This window comes from Epinephelus moara, chromosome 24 (genome assembly GCF_006386435.1).
Source record: "Epinephelus moara isolate mb chromosome 24, YSFRI_EMoa_1.0, whole genome shotgun sequence".
Taxonomy (NCBI): Eukaryota; Metazoa; Chordata; class Actinopteri; order Perciformes; family Serranidae; genus Epinephelus; species Epinephelus moara.
This window is the reverse complement of record NC_065529.1, coordinates 52367337-52384801: the sequence shown is the minus strand read 5'-3', so window position 1 is coordinate 52384801 and position 17465 is coordinate 52367337. Positions and strand designations below refer to the sequence as shown.

The 17465-nt window shown below is 46.1% G+C and overlaps 1 protein-coding gene across 1 annotated transcript in view; it reads right to left on the bottom strand.

Moving 5' to 3' along the window:
• The window catches only part of LOC126385946 (E3 ubiquitin-protein ligase RNF123), a 181353-nt gene that overhangs the window by 42997 nt on the left and 120891 nt on the right, over positions 1 to 17465 (bottom strand). Inside the window, exon 35 of the mRNA XM_050037990.1 lies at positions 11831 to 12051. Within this exon, the coding sequence (XP_049893947.1) occupies positions 11831 to 12051 (221 nt within the window). The remainder of the gene's footprint in view (positions 1 to 11830; positions 12052 to 17465) is intronic.

Genomic DNA, 17465 nt, shown 5'->3' with positions numbered 1-17465 from the left:
CTTTAAGGGCTCCAGAGTTTCCTCAAGTTCCTTCTTGTGTTGTCGTGCAGCTTCATCGATGGGTCTGAATCTGTGTTTGGTGTGTTTTTCTGAATCTCTGCAGACGACACACACTGGCTGCTGATGGTCCAGACAGAAGAGTTTGAGTTTCTCAGAGTGCAGACTGCAGAGAGCCTCTGAAGCTCTCTGATCTCTCTCCTGTAAGAAGGCCTCACACAGGTTCTTTAACGCCAGGTTTAAAGGTGGTTCAGCCTTTGAAGATCTTACAAACTGGACACTCCTTTGTTTGTTTCTCTGTCCACCAGCTCTTCAGACAGTCTTTACAGAAGCTGTGGCTACATGACAGAACAACAGGATGTCTAAAGACGTCCTGACAGACCGGACAGCAGAGATCCTCCTCTGATCTGGAAGCCATTTAGTCTCTGAGTGAAGCTGAAAACACAGCAGACAGGAAGTACAGTCAGTCATGGCTCCCCTCCCTCCTCTACTAACTTCACTGAAATTTACTTTGAGTGGTGTTTTTAGTCAAATTCACCTTCAGTGTGTGGAGTGTCAGCAGGTTGAAGCAGCAGTGTTGGAGTTTTAGCTGAACTCACTCAGAGGAAGTTGTTAGTTTGGTCTGAAGGTGAATCTGATCGTCCGTCCTTCAGTCTGTGTCTCTCTTCAGTGACGAAGAATCACAAACTGTTTCCTGCTTTGTCTCAGGTGAGTCAGGTGAAAGGTGGAGCTCCGTCATGCCTCTTCTGTTGTTGCTTCACATGTAACACAGGGGTGTGTCTCATTCCAAGGTATTGAGTCATTGCTGGATATGTAGACTCAGTTTTTGCAGCAGGTTGTTCCAGAAGCTATCTTTATGTTTCAAAGCAGTTTGAATGAAGGCTGAATGCACTGGAGGAGTTAAAATATAACTTAGTAAAATCTCTTGAATATTCTGGAGATGGAGGACTATGAAATATTGAGGAAAAAGGGGTAACGTAATATTGTTGGAGAAAGATAATATGTATAGTAAGCAGTGCCATGGAATTGGTTGCTTGGATTAATGTATGTGATAGGTATCACTGAATGTTACTTCTGAGGGGTACCATGGAACATGTAGGCAAAGGGTACGGTGGAATAGGTGGCATGAGATACTGTGTGGAAAGGATACCATGGAATATTTTAGATAAGCAGTACAGTGCTACTTACAATATTGTATGTTAGGTCTACCATGGAAAATTGTGGTAAAGGGAAACTGTTGTTTGGGTGGCAGGTAAAATGTTAAGAAAGGGGTACCATATTGTTTGAATGGATAATATGGAATACAGCATAAGAGGGGGACCATGCAATATTGTTGGTGAAGGGTTCCATTAAAATATTCTACGGAGGGGAAACAACAGAATGGGTTCCAGGGAATACTGTAGGTAAGTGGTACAATGAGATTGGTACATGTAGTGTCATATGGAAGGAGTACAAGGCAATATTGTTCAATAAAAAGGATACCATGGAGTGCTGTATTCAAAGGATCACAAGGAATATAGCAGCAAAGAGCTAAACTAGAATACTTTACTAAAGGAGTACCCTTGCATATCCTAATATTGTAGCAAGAAGTAGCTTGGAATTTGGGTTTCCCTGGAAATTTTCAGGAAAAGGGTACCCTAGAATATCTTACAAAAGAGCTACTCTGGAACGTTGTGGAAAAAGGTACTCGTACTCGTGGTCCTCCGCTTATCCGGGTCGCGGGGGCAGCAGCCTCAGCAAAGAAGCCCAGACAGTCCTCTCCCCAGCCACTTCCGTCAGCTCTTCCGAGGGAACCCCGAGGCCTTCCCAGGCCAGCCGGGCGATGTAATCCCTCCAGCGTGTCCTGGGGCAACCCCGAGGTCTCCTCCCAGTTGGACATGCCCGAAATACCTCCCAAGGGAGGCGTCCGGAAGGCATCCTTACCAGATGCCCGAACCACCTCAACTGGCTCCTCTCGATGTGGAGGAGCAGCAGCTCTACTCCGAGTCCCTCCCGGATGTCTGACCTCCTCACCCTATCTCTAAGGCTGAGCCCTGCCACCCTGTGGAGGAAACTCATTTCGGCCGTTTGTACTCGCGATCTCGTTCTTTCGGTCACTACCCAGAGCTCGTGACCATAGGTGAGGATTGGAACGTAGATCGACCGGTAAATCGAGAGCTTCGCTTTCTGGCTAAGCTCCCTCTTCACCAAAACGGACCGGTTAAGCGCCTGCATCACTGCTGACGCCACCCCAATCCGCCTGTCAATCTCCCGCTCCATCCTAGCCTCACTTGTGAACAAGATCCCGAGATACTTAAACCCCCCCCCCGACCTGGAGTGGGCAATCCACCCTTTTCCAGCTGAGGACCATGGCCTCAGACTTGGAGGTGCTGATTCTCATCCCAGTCGCTTCACACTCTGCTGCGAACCGTCTCAGCAAGAGCTGGAGGTCACTATTCGATGGAGCTAGGAAGACCACGTCATCCGCAAAAAGCAGGGACGAGATCCTCCCGTCACCGAACCTGACACCCTCCACCACTCGGCTGCGCCTAGAAATTCTGCCCATGAACGTTATGAACAGAACCGGTGACAAAGGGCAGCCCTGGCGGAGTCCAACCCTCACCGGGAACAGGTCCGACTTACTGCCGGCCACGCGAACCAGACTCGCGCTCCTTCAGTACAGGGACTGTACAAAACACATGTGGACTGGTTGGTCGAACTCCCATGCCCCGTCCAGCACCCTGGTGAGGGTAAAGAGCTGGTCCACGGTTCCGCGTCTGGCACGAAAACCACATTGCTCCTCCTCAATCTGAGGTTCAACTATCGACCGGACCCTCTTCTCCAGCACCCTGGAGTAGACCTTACCGGGTAGGCTGAGGAGTGTGATCCCCCTGTAGTTGGAACACACCCTCTGGTTCCCTTTCTTGAAAATGGGGACCACCACCCCGGTCTGCCACTCCAGAGGCACTGCCCCCGATGTCCACGCAATGTTGCAGAGGCGTGTCAGCCAGGACAGCCCTACAACATCCAGAGACTTGAGATATCCAGGGCGAATCTCATCCACCCCCGGGGCTCCGCTGCCGCATAGTTGCTTCACTACCTCGGCGACTTCTGCCCCAGAAATTGGACGACCCGCCCCCGAGACCCCCGTCTCTGTTTCCTCACTGGAATACGTGTTGGTGGGATTGAGGAGCTCCTCAAAGTATTCCTTCCACCGCCCGACAATGTCCCCAGTTGACGTCAGCAGCTCCCCGCCCCCACTGTAAACAATGTGAGCAAGTTGCCGCCATCCCCCCCGAGGCGCCAGACGGTTTGCCAGAGCCTCTTTGGAGTCGATCGATAGTCTTTCTCCATGGCCTCACCGAACTCCTCCCACGCCCGAGTTTTTGCCTCCGCGACTGCCGCTGCTGCGCTCCGCTTGGCCCGCTGGTACCCGTCAGCTGCTTCCGGAGACCCACAGACCAACCGTGCCCTATAGGCCTCCTTCTTCAGCCTGATGGCTCCCCACACCTCTGGTGTCCACCAGTGGGTTCGAGGATTAAAGTACCACGGAATATTGTAGGGAGGGGCTACCCTAGAATATTGTAGGGAAAGGACCACTTTGAATATCGTAAAATAGGGGTACCATAGAGTGTTGCAGGGAGGAGCTACCCTGGGATATTGTAGGGAAAGGGGTACCCTTGAATATATGCGCTACCCTGAGGTATTGAAGAAAAGAGGTACCATGGGATGCTTTAGGGAGGGTCTACCCTGGAAATCTGTGAAAGGACAACTCTGGAGCACCCTTGAATACAGGCTACCCAGGATTTTTGTGGGAAAGGGCTACCCTGAAATATTGTAGGAAAGGGCCACTCTAGAATACTGTAGGAGACGGCTACCCTGGAATGTTGTGGGAAGGGGAAAGTCTGGAGTTTGTTGTAAATGGCTACTCTGAAACATTGTAGAAAAAAGGTACCAGAAAAAGTTGCAGGGAGGGGCTGCTCTGGGTTATTGTAGGGAAGGGGGACCCTAGAATATTGTAGACATGAGGGACCCTGAACTGGTTTAGGGAAAGGGACCAGCCTGCCCACAGAGCTGGTCTTCCTCACCAGCCTGTTCCGTTTGCTGGCTTCACCAGTCTTGATGCCGCCACCCAAGCTCAGCACAGCAAAGAACAGTGTACAGGAAGAGGGCGTTGGTGTTGTGTGTCCAGTCTAGTTTTTTGTATTTGCACCCCAAGGGACCAGTCCACCCTCTCCTCTTGCTAAAGCTTGATACCACCCTCTGTATTGTTCCTCGTCATTGTTGCATCAAACAATGAGAGAGTCATCATAAAACTTTCAGAGGTGGCAGGATAAAGTTAAAGCGCAAGTCTAAGCTGTAAAAACAAAAGAGGTATAGCGCCAGTGTGGTTCCTCAAGGTGCACTGAAGTTACTGTTAATTTAATTTCTGAAAGATCATAAATGTTTAAAACAGGCACGTGTTCTTCTTCTGTGTGAGTCAATGAGGTTTTTAAATGCTGTTTTTTGTGAGAGGGTGTTGATGTTGTACCGTACTTTAAATACCTGTTGGTACACGTCTTATCATATTTTATTATCATGCAACTGTATGGGCAGCATACAAGGAATCAGAAAAGGCTGCTGGTCAGTTTTGTACAGACACAGGAGCTGTGATGGTGAAATATATTTATATAAGACTGACATGAAAATACACACAAATACTGTACCGACGAAAACAGAGACATGTGTGAAGAGAACACATTTTCTTTATAGTCCTTTTCTTCATAGACATTTCTGTCTCCGTACATTTACCACACTCATTGTCGAGCTTTAGAGCGTAAGACTGTGTGCGCAGGTGCAGGATCTGTATCTGTATAAAGGTCATTCCTTTTCCCACGCTACAGACGTCCATTCATTAACCCCAACTCCTACTCAAATACTCCTCTGGGTCAGTTCGAGGATGAGGATGTACACTGTTATGAGCCACGGCTGGGTCTACTTTCTTTTGCATTTTTTTCTTGTACATATTTAGACATATGTGTACATAGATTATTGTTTTTTAATATTATGCAGTCAAACTTAGATTTTTCCTTGGCATGGTAGCAAAGTGCAGAACTACTGATGAATAAGGAAACAACAATGTGTTGGATTTTATTAAATGATGTTTCTTTTATATCTGAAACGAAATATATGCAGTGGAAAAAAAGGACAATAATCCTGGTGAAATATAGAGGAGAAATATTAAGTACTATCAAACAGAAATACCTCGAAATAAAACACAAGTACAGTACTTGAGGAAATGTACTCCAGTCAGCAGCACAGAAATGACAAATCAGCTCCACTCCTCATCCCTGAGGATGAACGCTGACAGCCACTAAACGTACATCATGCTCTGCTCTGAGTTCCAGTTTCCTGACTCGTAGCTTTTATTTTAGTAAATAAACCACCTGCATAGAAATATAAAACTGTTAGATGTTAATGAGAGCACAGAGTGAGGCTCAGGCTCCTCTCATCTTCGTCTTTCTTTCTCTTCAGCTTCTGAACACAACGCTGTGCTGCTACTACACCACAGAGTCTCATCCATAATACATCCAGGGCTGCGGGTATTTGAGTGCTTACACCACACACACACACATACACACACACACACACACACAGAGTGACGAGTCCTTGAAAATAAAAAATAATGGAAGGACTCCTCGCGGTGCTTCATTATTCTGACATCATGTCAGTGAGCAGAATCAGGCTTTCTTCACAGAAACAATGACACACACACGTGAGTCACATCATGCTTCCACCTGACGCTGGTTTCAATCTGATGGCGGTTGGATGTGTGCGAGAAAACGACATTCAACATCCTCTTTACATTTGTAAAAATTCTAATAGGGACAAATTCAGCCATGAAACATCATCAGTGATGTTCATGTGTCTGGAGGAACAGCAGGACAGCCGAGTGTCTCTGGTTCGTTAATCTGAGCTCTCTGACAGATTTAGTCAAACAAGACGACGAAAAGGCGGCGGAGGAAAGGCCAAAGACAGACAGACAGACAGACAAGCGGACAGACAGAGAGATGTCACAGACGACACCAGATAAACCTGATCCACAAATACACGCACCGACTGAAATAACTTCAACCCTGAAGCTAAAGTCTCAGTCACTGTTCAAGAAGTGTCAGACAATGCCCCACACACACTCACACACACACACACACACACACACACACACACAGGAAGAGTGTGTCCTTGTACCAAATCAAACATGGAGCTCAAACTGTTTCCATGAAGTGTTTAAAATGTTCTGAATTCACGAGTCATTTCTTAAAGGTGCAGTGTGAAGGATTTTTGAGGAAATATTGTAGAGATGGAAAATAAGAAGTTTGTTTCCTTTAGTGTGTGATCAGCTGAGAATAAGAATCCTCGTGTGTTTGTCACGTAAAGCCCAGCTCAGACCAAAGACTGGCGAAGAGACGAAACTGTTGTAGATCGTCTCACATTAAAGTGTCAGTGGTGTGAACTGGCCGGTCTGAGCTGGACTCAAGCTGGCTGATGGTGTCACCTGACACTCAGCTGGTCAAATGGCCGGTGGCTGGTTTTAAAGCACATCACCTGTTTCAACAGCCAATCAGCTTGTAGTGAAGTCTGCTGGTCATGTCAAAATGACCACAGACGGCGTGTTGGCTTGCTGCAGCAGGTGCTCCGTCCCCACAGAGCCCTCTGTTTCTGTCCTCACGGTGTGCCGGTGTCAGACGGTGGGTCGCTGCTGCTGCTGGCTGTATGTGCTTATGCCCCGCCCACACACACATACATATCATAATTTTCTCTCTGATATCTATTTGACAGTGATGTGTTTTCATGTTTAATTTTGATTTCATTATCACTGTTATTTTTCAGCACTGTAAAGGATCTCTGAGTGTCCTGAAAAGCGCCATATAAATCTGATGTATTATTATAATTATTAAAACATCAACACATTTCTCCTTCAAACAGCTGAATTCATTCAAGATTTCTACCAAATGCTACATTTTACAAGTTTACACTGAACACATCATGAGACCCATATAACTGACCTTAACCCAGAACTCATGTTTACTGAGTAGAGCTTCAACACATCATACTGTGACTCAATACAACCTCCGTCAGCTGACAGCCACCTGCTGCTGACAGCTAGCAGCTAACAGCCAACAGCTAACACCTAACAGCTAACACCTAACAACCTACAGCTAAGACCTAACACCTAACAGCCTACAGCCTACAGCTAACACCTAACAGCCTACAGCTAACACCTAACACCTAACAGCCAACAGCTAACACCTAACAACCTACAGCTAAGACCTAACACCTAACAGCCTACAGCTAACAGCTAACACCTAACAGCCTACAGCTAACACCTAACAGCCTACAGCTAACACCTAACAGCCAACAGCTAACAGCTAACACCTAACAGCCTACAGCTAACACCTAACAACCTACAGCTAACACCTAACAGCTAACAGCCAACAGCTAACACCTAACAACCTACAGCTAACAGCTAACACCTAACAGCCTACAGCTAAGACCTAACAGCTAACAGCCAACACCTAACAGCCTACAGCTAACACCTAACAGCTAACAGCCAACAACTAACACCTAACAGCCTACAGCTAACACCTAACACCTAACAGCCAACAGCTAACACCTAACAGCTAACAGCCTACAGCTAACACCTAACACCTAACAGCCTACAGCTAACACCTAACAGCTAACAGCCAACAGCTAACACCTAACAGCCTACAGCTAACACCTAACACCTAACAGCCAACAGCTAACAGCCAACACCTAACAGCCTACAGCTAACACCTAACAGCTAACAGCCAACACCTAACAGCTAACACCTAACATCCTACAGCTAACACCTAACAGCCTACAGCTAACACCTAACAGCCTACAGCTAACAGCTAACAGCCAACAGCTAACAGCTAACAGGTCACAGAGCCCACCCGTCCAACAGTCTCTGGATTCTTCTCGTAGCTGCTCATTAAATAAAGTTTGTGGCCGTTAGTCTGGAGCTCTGATTTTCAGTCACTGATGAGACACAACAGAAAAACATCGACCACTGACATCTTACGAACCATCATGTAAGGAGCTAGCTTAGCGTAGCGTCCTCCCAGTGTGTCTGACTGCAGTAGGATGTTGTGGTTTGGGGGTGGGCGGGGCAGACAGACTGTTTCCTGTCCCGTCCTGTGGGCTGCCTCGATGAGGACATCATATTCAACACTGTATAAGAGGTAGATTTATTTTCCAAATGTAATGAAACAGTTCAACGTATCGTTTGGTTCGTAATGTGTACCGAACCAAAAGCCTCGTAGCGAATGGTTCAATAACAATATGTGTGTTGCCATGATTTAAATAATAATCTATGATCAGTAAAACATTTGTACAGTATCAAAACTAAAATAAATAAAAACAGTCCTGTGTTAACAGTGTTGTTATACTGTTAAACCTTTATTACTGAAGCGTTAACATGACGCAGCACTTTAACTTTAACTTTGATTCCTTTGGTTCATTTAATATGAAATAATTCATCATATTTTATAAAGTGATCAGATGTTTTTTATTCCTGCTGTAATATAAATATATTTAAATGACAGTACAGTATTTGGCTGTGACATGTGGAGGAGGAGGAGGAGGAGGAGGAGGAGGAAGAGGAGGAGGAAGAGGAGGAGAGGATCACAGTATCTGTAGTAGTGAGGGTCCTTATTATCACCGCTGCAGACGCTCCACATCACTGTGTGTGTGTTACACGTTTATTACATGTTAATGTAATGTGGGGATGTAATGTGTGACGTGGGGGGAGGGGCAGGAGAAGTCAGTCCAGTATGACCTCCACTGACAGACACACAGACGGAGCAAATCCTCCATATGATGCATCCCAGGGTGGTTATAGAAACGGCTTGTGTTTCCATGACAACAGAGGAGGATGCCGTGGTGACCGGGCCATCCCCCGTGGTGACGGCTCGACTCGGGGGCGCCTAAGCCTTCTGATATTTTATTGTGGATTTACGCTCTGAGCAGCGGCAGAGACGGTTGATCCAAACACACTGACACACAGACAGCTGACATCATCACCTCACCAACCTGCTGCTCGCCATCAACTCTGATTGTCCAACAGTGACAAAACAACAGAGACCAAATCCAGTTACGTGTCTGTGAGATGACATCATCTACTGCTGCACATGTTTTTACATTAAACACAGTCAGCTGATGCTGCACATGTGCAGTCCCTTTATGAATGTGGACGTCTGAGCTCCTCTCAGGGCTCACTGATGCTCAGTGTAAGATACTTACACAGACAGGACGGAGCCTTCTGTCTGTACTCTGCATTCATTTGTCCACATTTGTGCACGTTTTCTGAAATCTTACAGACACGGACAAAACCACCAGAACCGCTGGAGGTCTTGGAGGCAGAGTAGTGTAATTCAAGCGAGATGCGACCACAGGGGACGATGAAGACATTTAAATAATGTTGAAACAGGACGAATCAGTAACAAAAGAATTCTCCGTCCACATGTCGCAAAGTATTTGATGACCTCACAGACCACGCCTCCATTTAAAGTCCAATATCACAACCTCCTCCACAGTCGCCTCGTCTGTTGTCGTGTGAAACCTTTGACTCCGCCCTCTAGCGCCATCAGGTGGATCTATCAATGCCAACATAAAGGAGGAGGGGAATTATGAGGGCAGTGACGAGTACAATGTTTGAAGACTCCTGTCTCAGGGTTAGGGTTCAGGAAAGGTGTGGCCTGGGTCTTATGCTGTACCAGCAGGGTGTGCACCATCTCATAATCTGCTTATGTCTTTGATGTTTGTGTCTGTGACTCACTGCCGTCTCCTTCCAATCATCCACTGACTGAAACGACCTCACGCAGAAGAAACGTCGGCCCATAAAAACACGACATACGTCAGATTCCACAGAAACGGCGAAGTCTCACTGTGTTATACAGACGAGTCTGTGTCTGATGTAGTATGACTCCGCCCACCAGTCCACCCTGTGGTTGTATGACTCCGCCCACCAGTCCACCCTATGGTTGTATGACTCCGCCCACCAGTCCACCCTGTGGTTGTATGACTCCGCCCACCAGTCCACCCTGTGGTTATGACTCCGCCCACCAGTCCACCCTGTGGCTGTATGACTCCGCCCACCAGTCCACCCTGTGGTTGTATGACTCCGTCCACCCTGTGGTTGTATGACTCCGCCCACCAGTCCGCCCTGTAGTTGTATGACTCCGCCCACCAGTCCGCCCTGTGGTTGTATGACTCCGCCCACCAGTCCGCCCTGTTGACCCTTGACCACAAAATTCTAGTCAGTTTATTCTTCAGTCCAAGTGGACGTTTGTGCCAAATTTGAAAAAACTCCCTTGAGCTGTTCTTGAAATATCGTGTTTACAGGATGGGACGGACCGATGAATGAAGGAGTACGAAGGAAAAACTGGATTTTGTTCTTAAAGTTGTGAAACAAACCGTTCTTTGTTCACCTGTAATGTTACGCTCCATTTTTAAAGAGTGTACATCAGAGTCCTGCACCGGGTCGGGTACCGACAGCTAACCTGCAAAAAGCTGTGTAACAGGTTAAACTAAACTCCAGGCAGGTGGGCAGTGGGTGAGATCAAAAATCAATTTTTGTATTTTCCAGAATAACACTCAGTAAACAGATGTGCAGTATGTGTGTAATTTTCTGACAGTTGCTTTTATTTTGAACGTCAGTGACACCAGTGTAACCTTTGACCCCGTGGTCACATTGGTCAGTGACGTGGAGGACTCCAGCCATGACACTTTGCAGCCCGAGGATGAGGTGGCAGCCTACATGGAGTTCGGGTCCTTTGGAGGTTTGATGGTGGTGGAAGGAGCATGCTAACATGTTTCCTAACCTGGCAGTGATTGAATGTTTTCACCATCCAGTCAAAGAGACGTCCAATTCAAGAACAGAGAACCAGCTTCATGTGAGGGACTGGAGCCTGGGGGGGTTGATCATGTGGGAGGGTCACAGGACTTTTATTAGTGGGTGTGACTTTGACTCAGACACAATGACAGGTAACGGGTCGGTCCTGGTGCTGAGCTTTACAGGTATAGGTGGTGCAGGTTTTCAGAAACGGACCAGAGCAGAAACTTCATAATCCTCCTTCTTCTGTACTTTCACTGGAGTATATCTTTGAGGTTCTTCATCCAACGCTGCAGACGGCGCTCACAGATCGTTGAACACACTGAACACACACACTCTGACTACATGCATTTCATGGTTTAGATCACATTATATATTTGCCTCCTTCGCTCTGACAGCGGTCAGCAAACACCAGCTGTCAGAGCGAAGGAGACATTGATGAAGTTTTTATGAACTGGACCATCTTCAGTCTGTTAACCTGTATGAGATTAAAGAGATCTCGAACACAACAAACCAAGACAACGTGAAATGTCTCCACAGATCTGAGGTCAGATTTAAACTGTATGAATCAGAGATCCACAGGAAACATGAGAGAAGACTACCAACACCTCGATGTTACTGTCTCTACGTCACTGATCCATCATGTGACTCAGTGACTGTGTCAGACTCACGATGGACAGTCTGAAATATCCTCTATTATATCCTGCCTACATTACCCACAGTGCACCTCTCCCTCTGACAGCTGTGTGGTAGACTGGTGTGTGTAATGATGAACCTTGCAGCAGAGACGAGCAGGACGCCGACTCCTGACTCCTCTCTGACTTCACACCTCCAGATTTTTTTACTTTATAAACATGTGTTGTGACTGACTCGAGTGACATCACCTGAGGACGGTCCTCAGACGTCTTTACACTCCTGTTTAAAACACACTCAGGTGTGAACTCTGTGGACGTCACTCACATGCGTGCAGGGAGAAGTGCTTGCGCTCTGAAGTGTTCCCTGCGGCTGAGGGGATGGCGGGGGCCACGGTCGACCCCAAAGACCCGATGACCGGACGGGCGGCGGTGGAGGTGACGGCTGCCGAGGAGCTGGAGGAGTCTCCTCCCTCTCCCAACAGGTGCTGGATGGAGTGGAGCTGGAAACAGGGGTCAGAGAGCAGGACGGAGGCAGCCCGAGATATCCTGGAGAGGAAGAGGAAGAGGAGGGAAGGCTAATGTTACATGTTTGGTACGTGGCAAAAACACCAGAAGAAGAAGAAGTTCTATGCGTGAGCAGCTCAGTGACAACAACAACAGCTCAGCAGCACAAACACATGGATGAATCAAGTGAGAGCTGCCGACTGTCACCGAATGTGACACTCACGAACTGACACTTTGACACCACACGTCTTTTTACAGTGAGAGATCGTTTGTGAGACCCGGGCAGGCCGGCCGCCGCTTGGGTTTTAAGTCATACTGATACAGTACCGGTACCTGGAGCAGCCAAAAAGGATGACGACAGATTGACATTAAGGTCTGACTTTATTTTACTGCACGCTTTGGAGAAAACTTATATTATGACGTCACATTTTATATGGTCACAGTCAGTGACCATATAAAATGTGACGTCATAACGACTCTGACTGTGACCATATAAAATGTGACGCCATAACGACTGACTGTGACCATATAAAATGTGACGTCATAACGACTCTGACTGTGACCATATAAAAATGTGACATCATAACGACTCTGACTGTGACCATATAAAATGTGACGTCATAACGACTCTGACTGTGACCATATAAAATGTGACGTCATAATGACTGACTGTGACCATATACAAGGTGATGTCATAACGACTCTGACTGTGACCATATACAAGGTGACGTTATAACGACTCTGACTGTGACCATATAAAATGTGACGTCATAATGACTCTGACTCTGACCATATAAAATGTGACGTCATAATGACTGACTGTGACCATATAAAATGTAACGTCGTAACGACTCTGACTGTGACCATATAAAATGTGACATTATAACGACTCTGACTGTGACCATATAAAATGTGACTTCATAACGACTCTGACTGTGACCATATACAAGGTGACGTCATAACGACTCTGACTGTGACCATATAAAATGTGACGTCATAACGACTCTGACTGTGACCATATAAAATGTGACGCCATAACGACTCTGACTGTGACCATATAAAATGTGACGTTATAACGACTCTGACTGTGACCATATAAAATGTAACGTCATAACGACTGACTGTGACCATATAAAATGTGACGTCATAACGACTCTGACTGTGACCATATAAAATGTGACATCATAACGACAGACTATGACCATATAAAATGTGACGTTATAACGACTCTGACTGTGACCATCCATATAAAATGTGACGTTATAACGACTCTGACTGTGACCATATAAAATGTGACGTCATAACGACTGACTGTGACCACATAAAATGTGACGTTATAACGACAGACTATGACCATATAAAATGTGACGTTATAACGACTCTGACTGTGACCATATAAAATGAGACGTTATAACGACTCTGACTGTGACCATATAAAATGAGACGTCATAACGACTCTGACTGTGACCATATACAATCTGAGGTCATTTTACCACCTCAGTCCAAAGCGTCCTGATTAGATCCCTGCAGTCCTCCTCTTGGATGCATTCACACCTGACCTGTCTGAGACCTGATGACACATGACGTGACTCGAGGTGAGAAACGAGATCAGGTTCCACCAGTGACACAGAAACAAACATGTATCAGACAGGAAGTTGTGATGTGATGTTGTCAGCAGGTAAACATCATGACAGCAGTGATGAGCAGCACGACTCCGTCCACACTGAGCAACAAAAACAACTTCTCACATCACTCGTGTTTTTCTGGGAAGAAATCGAAGAAATCCTCTTTTTCTATTTTCACACCTTCACAGCAACACTCACACTGAACCTCCAACATGATGCACACCTGAACGCTTCTTCTTCTTCTCCTCATCTGTCTGTCTCTGCTTGTTGTGTCTCATCCATCCACTGTTCAATCATTCTCATTAATCAAACTCTCCTCCTCCTCCTCCTCCTCCTCCTCCTCCTCCTCCTCCTCTCCCCTGCGGCACCACTCAATCCAACCTCTCTGCATCAATCTTTTATAGCGGGTCTTCCCACCAGACCCGACTCCCACTCCCACTCACCCTCTTTGTCTCCTCTCCTCACTGATACTCTGTTCTCTCCTTCTCTATTTCTGGACTCTTCTCAGAGCCGACCTGCTGTGATGCACGAGGTGCTGCAGGAGGTGCTGCACTGCTGTCTTGGTCGGTGGGTGGATGTTCTGTGTCTCTGCTGACTTTATACTCCGACTCCCAAAATTCCACTTTTCACTCCCCTACATTCACCTGACAGCTGCACTTAGAGGTTCGATGGCGACGGCACGGTACAGTTTGTTTTTTGTTTTGTTTTATTTTTATCTATTTATTTCACAGTGCAGCTTGATAATCTATTATTATTATTATTATTATTTATTATTACATTTTTATTTATTTAGTTATTTATGCATTCATCTATCACACTACAGCTTGATACACTATTTATTTATTTATTTATTTATTAACACTACAGGTTGAAACAGTCTGTTTATTTTAATTTTAATTTATATTAATTAATTTATTGATTCATGATTTTTTTACACTATAGCTTGACACAGACTATTTTTCTATTTTATTTTATTTATAACTTTATTTATTTACTTTACACTACAGTCTGACACAGTGTAGTTTGTTTTCTTTTTATTTTATGTATTTATTTTACACCACGGCTTGACAGTCTTTTTTTTAAGTTAAGCGCCGTATCATGAATCACGCGTTATTAACCAGTGATGAAATGAGCGTCACAGACCGGCCAGTTCTTTCGTCCGACCCCTGCATTGGTTTGTTTCTTTAGGGCAGTGTTACACTTTTTTTCTGACACCTCTGTGTGTGTGTGTGTGTGTGTGTGTGTGTGTGTGTGTGTGTGTGTGTGTGTGTGTGTGTGTGTGTGTGTGTGTGGCTGGATCAGAAGTCTTTGTGAAACAACAACGGCCTTTTCTATCAACCGACCCTGAAACGCTCTGTGACAAGCTGGAACCAACCTCAGCAAAGCTCTTCTTCAGACTTCACAGCAGGAGCTTTGTCTCTGAGGCTGCTGGAGTATCAGCTGCTGACGGACTTTAGAGCACAACCAATCAGGACTGTGGTTCAATAAGGACGGAGCGTCACTGGGAACAAACTCAACATCCTGGTCCACTCAGTCCTGTCCCGTCATGAGACACTGTGGGGACATCCACTCATTTCATTCTGCGTCTTCTCCAGGCAGCGTCTGCGTTGTAATGTTTTAATCTCCGTTATTACTGAAGTGAAGAATAAAAGCGGTGACTTTTACAGCGGCGGCGTTCTCTGCTGATAGGTCATCTGTGTCCGTCACAGGAGGAATCCTGAGGGACCGACATGGTGACATTTTCAGGTGAAATCTACTCTGACCTTTTCATTACAGCGGCCATGACACTTCACACAGAGAGACTCGTCTCCTTCATCCTGTCCTCACACGTGTCCCTGCTCCACCTGTCCTCTCCTCTCTGCTCCACGCTGACAACGAGAACATCTTGTGACAGATCTCATTGTAAAGACGAGCCGAGTGAGTCACAGCGTACGAGCTGCAAAATGTCACCGACTGTGTTTCAAGTCAACACGAGTCCATTGTGTTCCCTCTTTAATTATAAACCAATGAAAGGGCAAAGAGTTTAGATTGACACGGCTCATTATACACGCAGAAAATGAAAACCACTCCGACATGAATGAATTATAAAAAAAGAAAAAAGAACAATTGAACAAGTTGCAGAGAAACGTCTGAGAAAAGACAAGAGACGTATTCCTGTTTAACCACATGATGGATGACCGTCTGTCACAGAGGACAAATTCTATCACCACATTAATGTTAACTCCACCTGATGTTCAGTCAGTGATCAACACTCGCTCTGAACCAAAGAGATTAAAGTCCTGCTCATGAAGGAAAATCACTCCCAGTGACTCTGAGGACGCTTTCAGACACGATGACAGAAGAACGACTCCTTCACACTGCAGATACTCGCCTCCATATCTGAAATCATACCGCCGCAAGAATCTGAAACATCAGGAAAAGCACTGAACTGAAAATTATTTGTTCTTTAAATAACTGATAAACTAGAATCACCACCCTGTGGTTGTATGACTCCGCCCACCAGTCCACCCTGTGGTTGTATGACTCCGCCCACCAGTCCACCCTGTGGTTGTATGACTCCGCCCACCAGCCTGAAGTTTTATCAATAGGCTCGTTGGAGATGAACTGCGTCTCGCCTGGAAAGTAGACGAGAGCAGGCGGCCGCAGCGGGGGGCAGTGACAAAAAGCTGCGGTGAAGTTTCCAGCAGCCTTCAGTCCGTACAGGAAGTCACAGACACACTAACATCCTGTCTGGAATGATGTCAATTCATTAAAGTGATCAGACCCATATATCAGTTTGTTTTCACCATCAGTCACACAACATGTTTCTGTTCACACAATAAACCTTCAGATCAGACAAATACAATCTTAATCTCTAAAATACAACAAAAATAAGTAGTTTATCTGAAACGTCATCTTGTTGAGTCGGCATCTGAACCAATCAGCTGTTAGATCAGGTGACAGCCAGGCGGTGCAGTCGGTGGAGAGCAACTGCAGCGCCTGGCTCTAAAAACTGCAGCCGCCTTGCTCTCGCGGCTTTATCGCCATCCACTTTTGTAATACGTCAGAGCAAGTCGGGATGAAGTCGGACACAAAACTAACCAGCATGCATTGTGCTCCGATCGCCGGTGATCGAATCTGCGCAGGCCTGGCTCATCTCGAATGAACCTAGTGTCTCAGCAGCAGGGCTCCACTGATACAGTTTTAAGACAGAGGAGGTCTGATACAGATTTCTTTTGCACTCCAGCTGCTTGTTGACAATGTTTTGCCCAATGTTTAATATTAAATCTGAACACAGGAAGTATTCATTGTTATTTCACAGAGCTGTGATCTGGTCTCTGAAGTATCTGCTCACTGTTTGACTTCAATATTAGGTGTGTGAGGGCCAGGTTGGACCCTTTGGCGGGCCAGTTCTGGTCCCCCGGGCCGTAAGTTTGACACCCCTGGTGTAGAGTATTGTTTTTAACAGCAGGGTGTTTCTACTATCAACTATCTTTGCAGCACTTCAGCAGGAAAAAACAAAAACGGCATGACTGACTGTTTCTCTTCTTTAAGTCTCTACTTTCATCCTGTTTGTGGAGTGATGTTTGGTTAAAAAAAAGAAACCAACCTGACAGTAGATCAGGAGCCAGAGCCTTCAGCTATCAGGCTCCTCTCCTGTGGAATCATCTTCCTGTTACGGTCCGGGAGGCAGACACCGTCTCCACATTTAAGACTAGACTTAAGACTTTCCTCTTTGATAAAGCTTATAGTTAGGGCTGGCTCAGGCTTGCCCTGTACCAGCCCCTAGTTAGGCTGACTTAGGCCTAGTCTGCCGGAGGACCCCCCTATAATACACCGGGCACCTTCTCT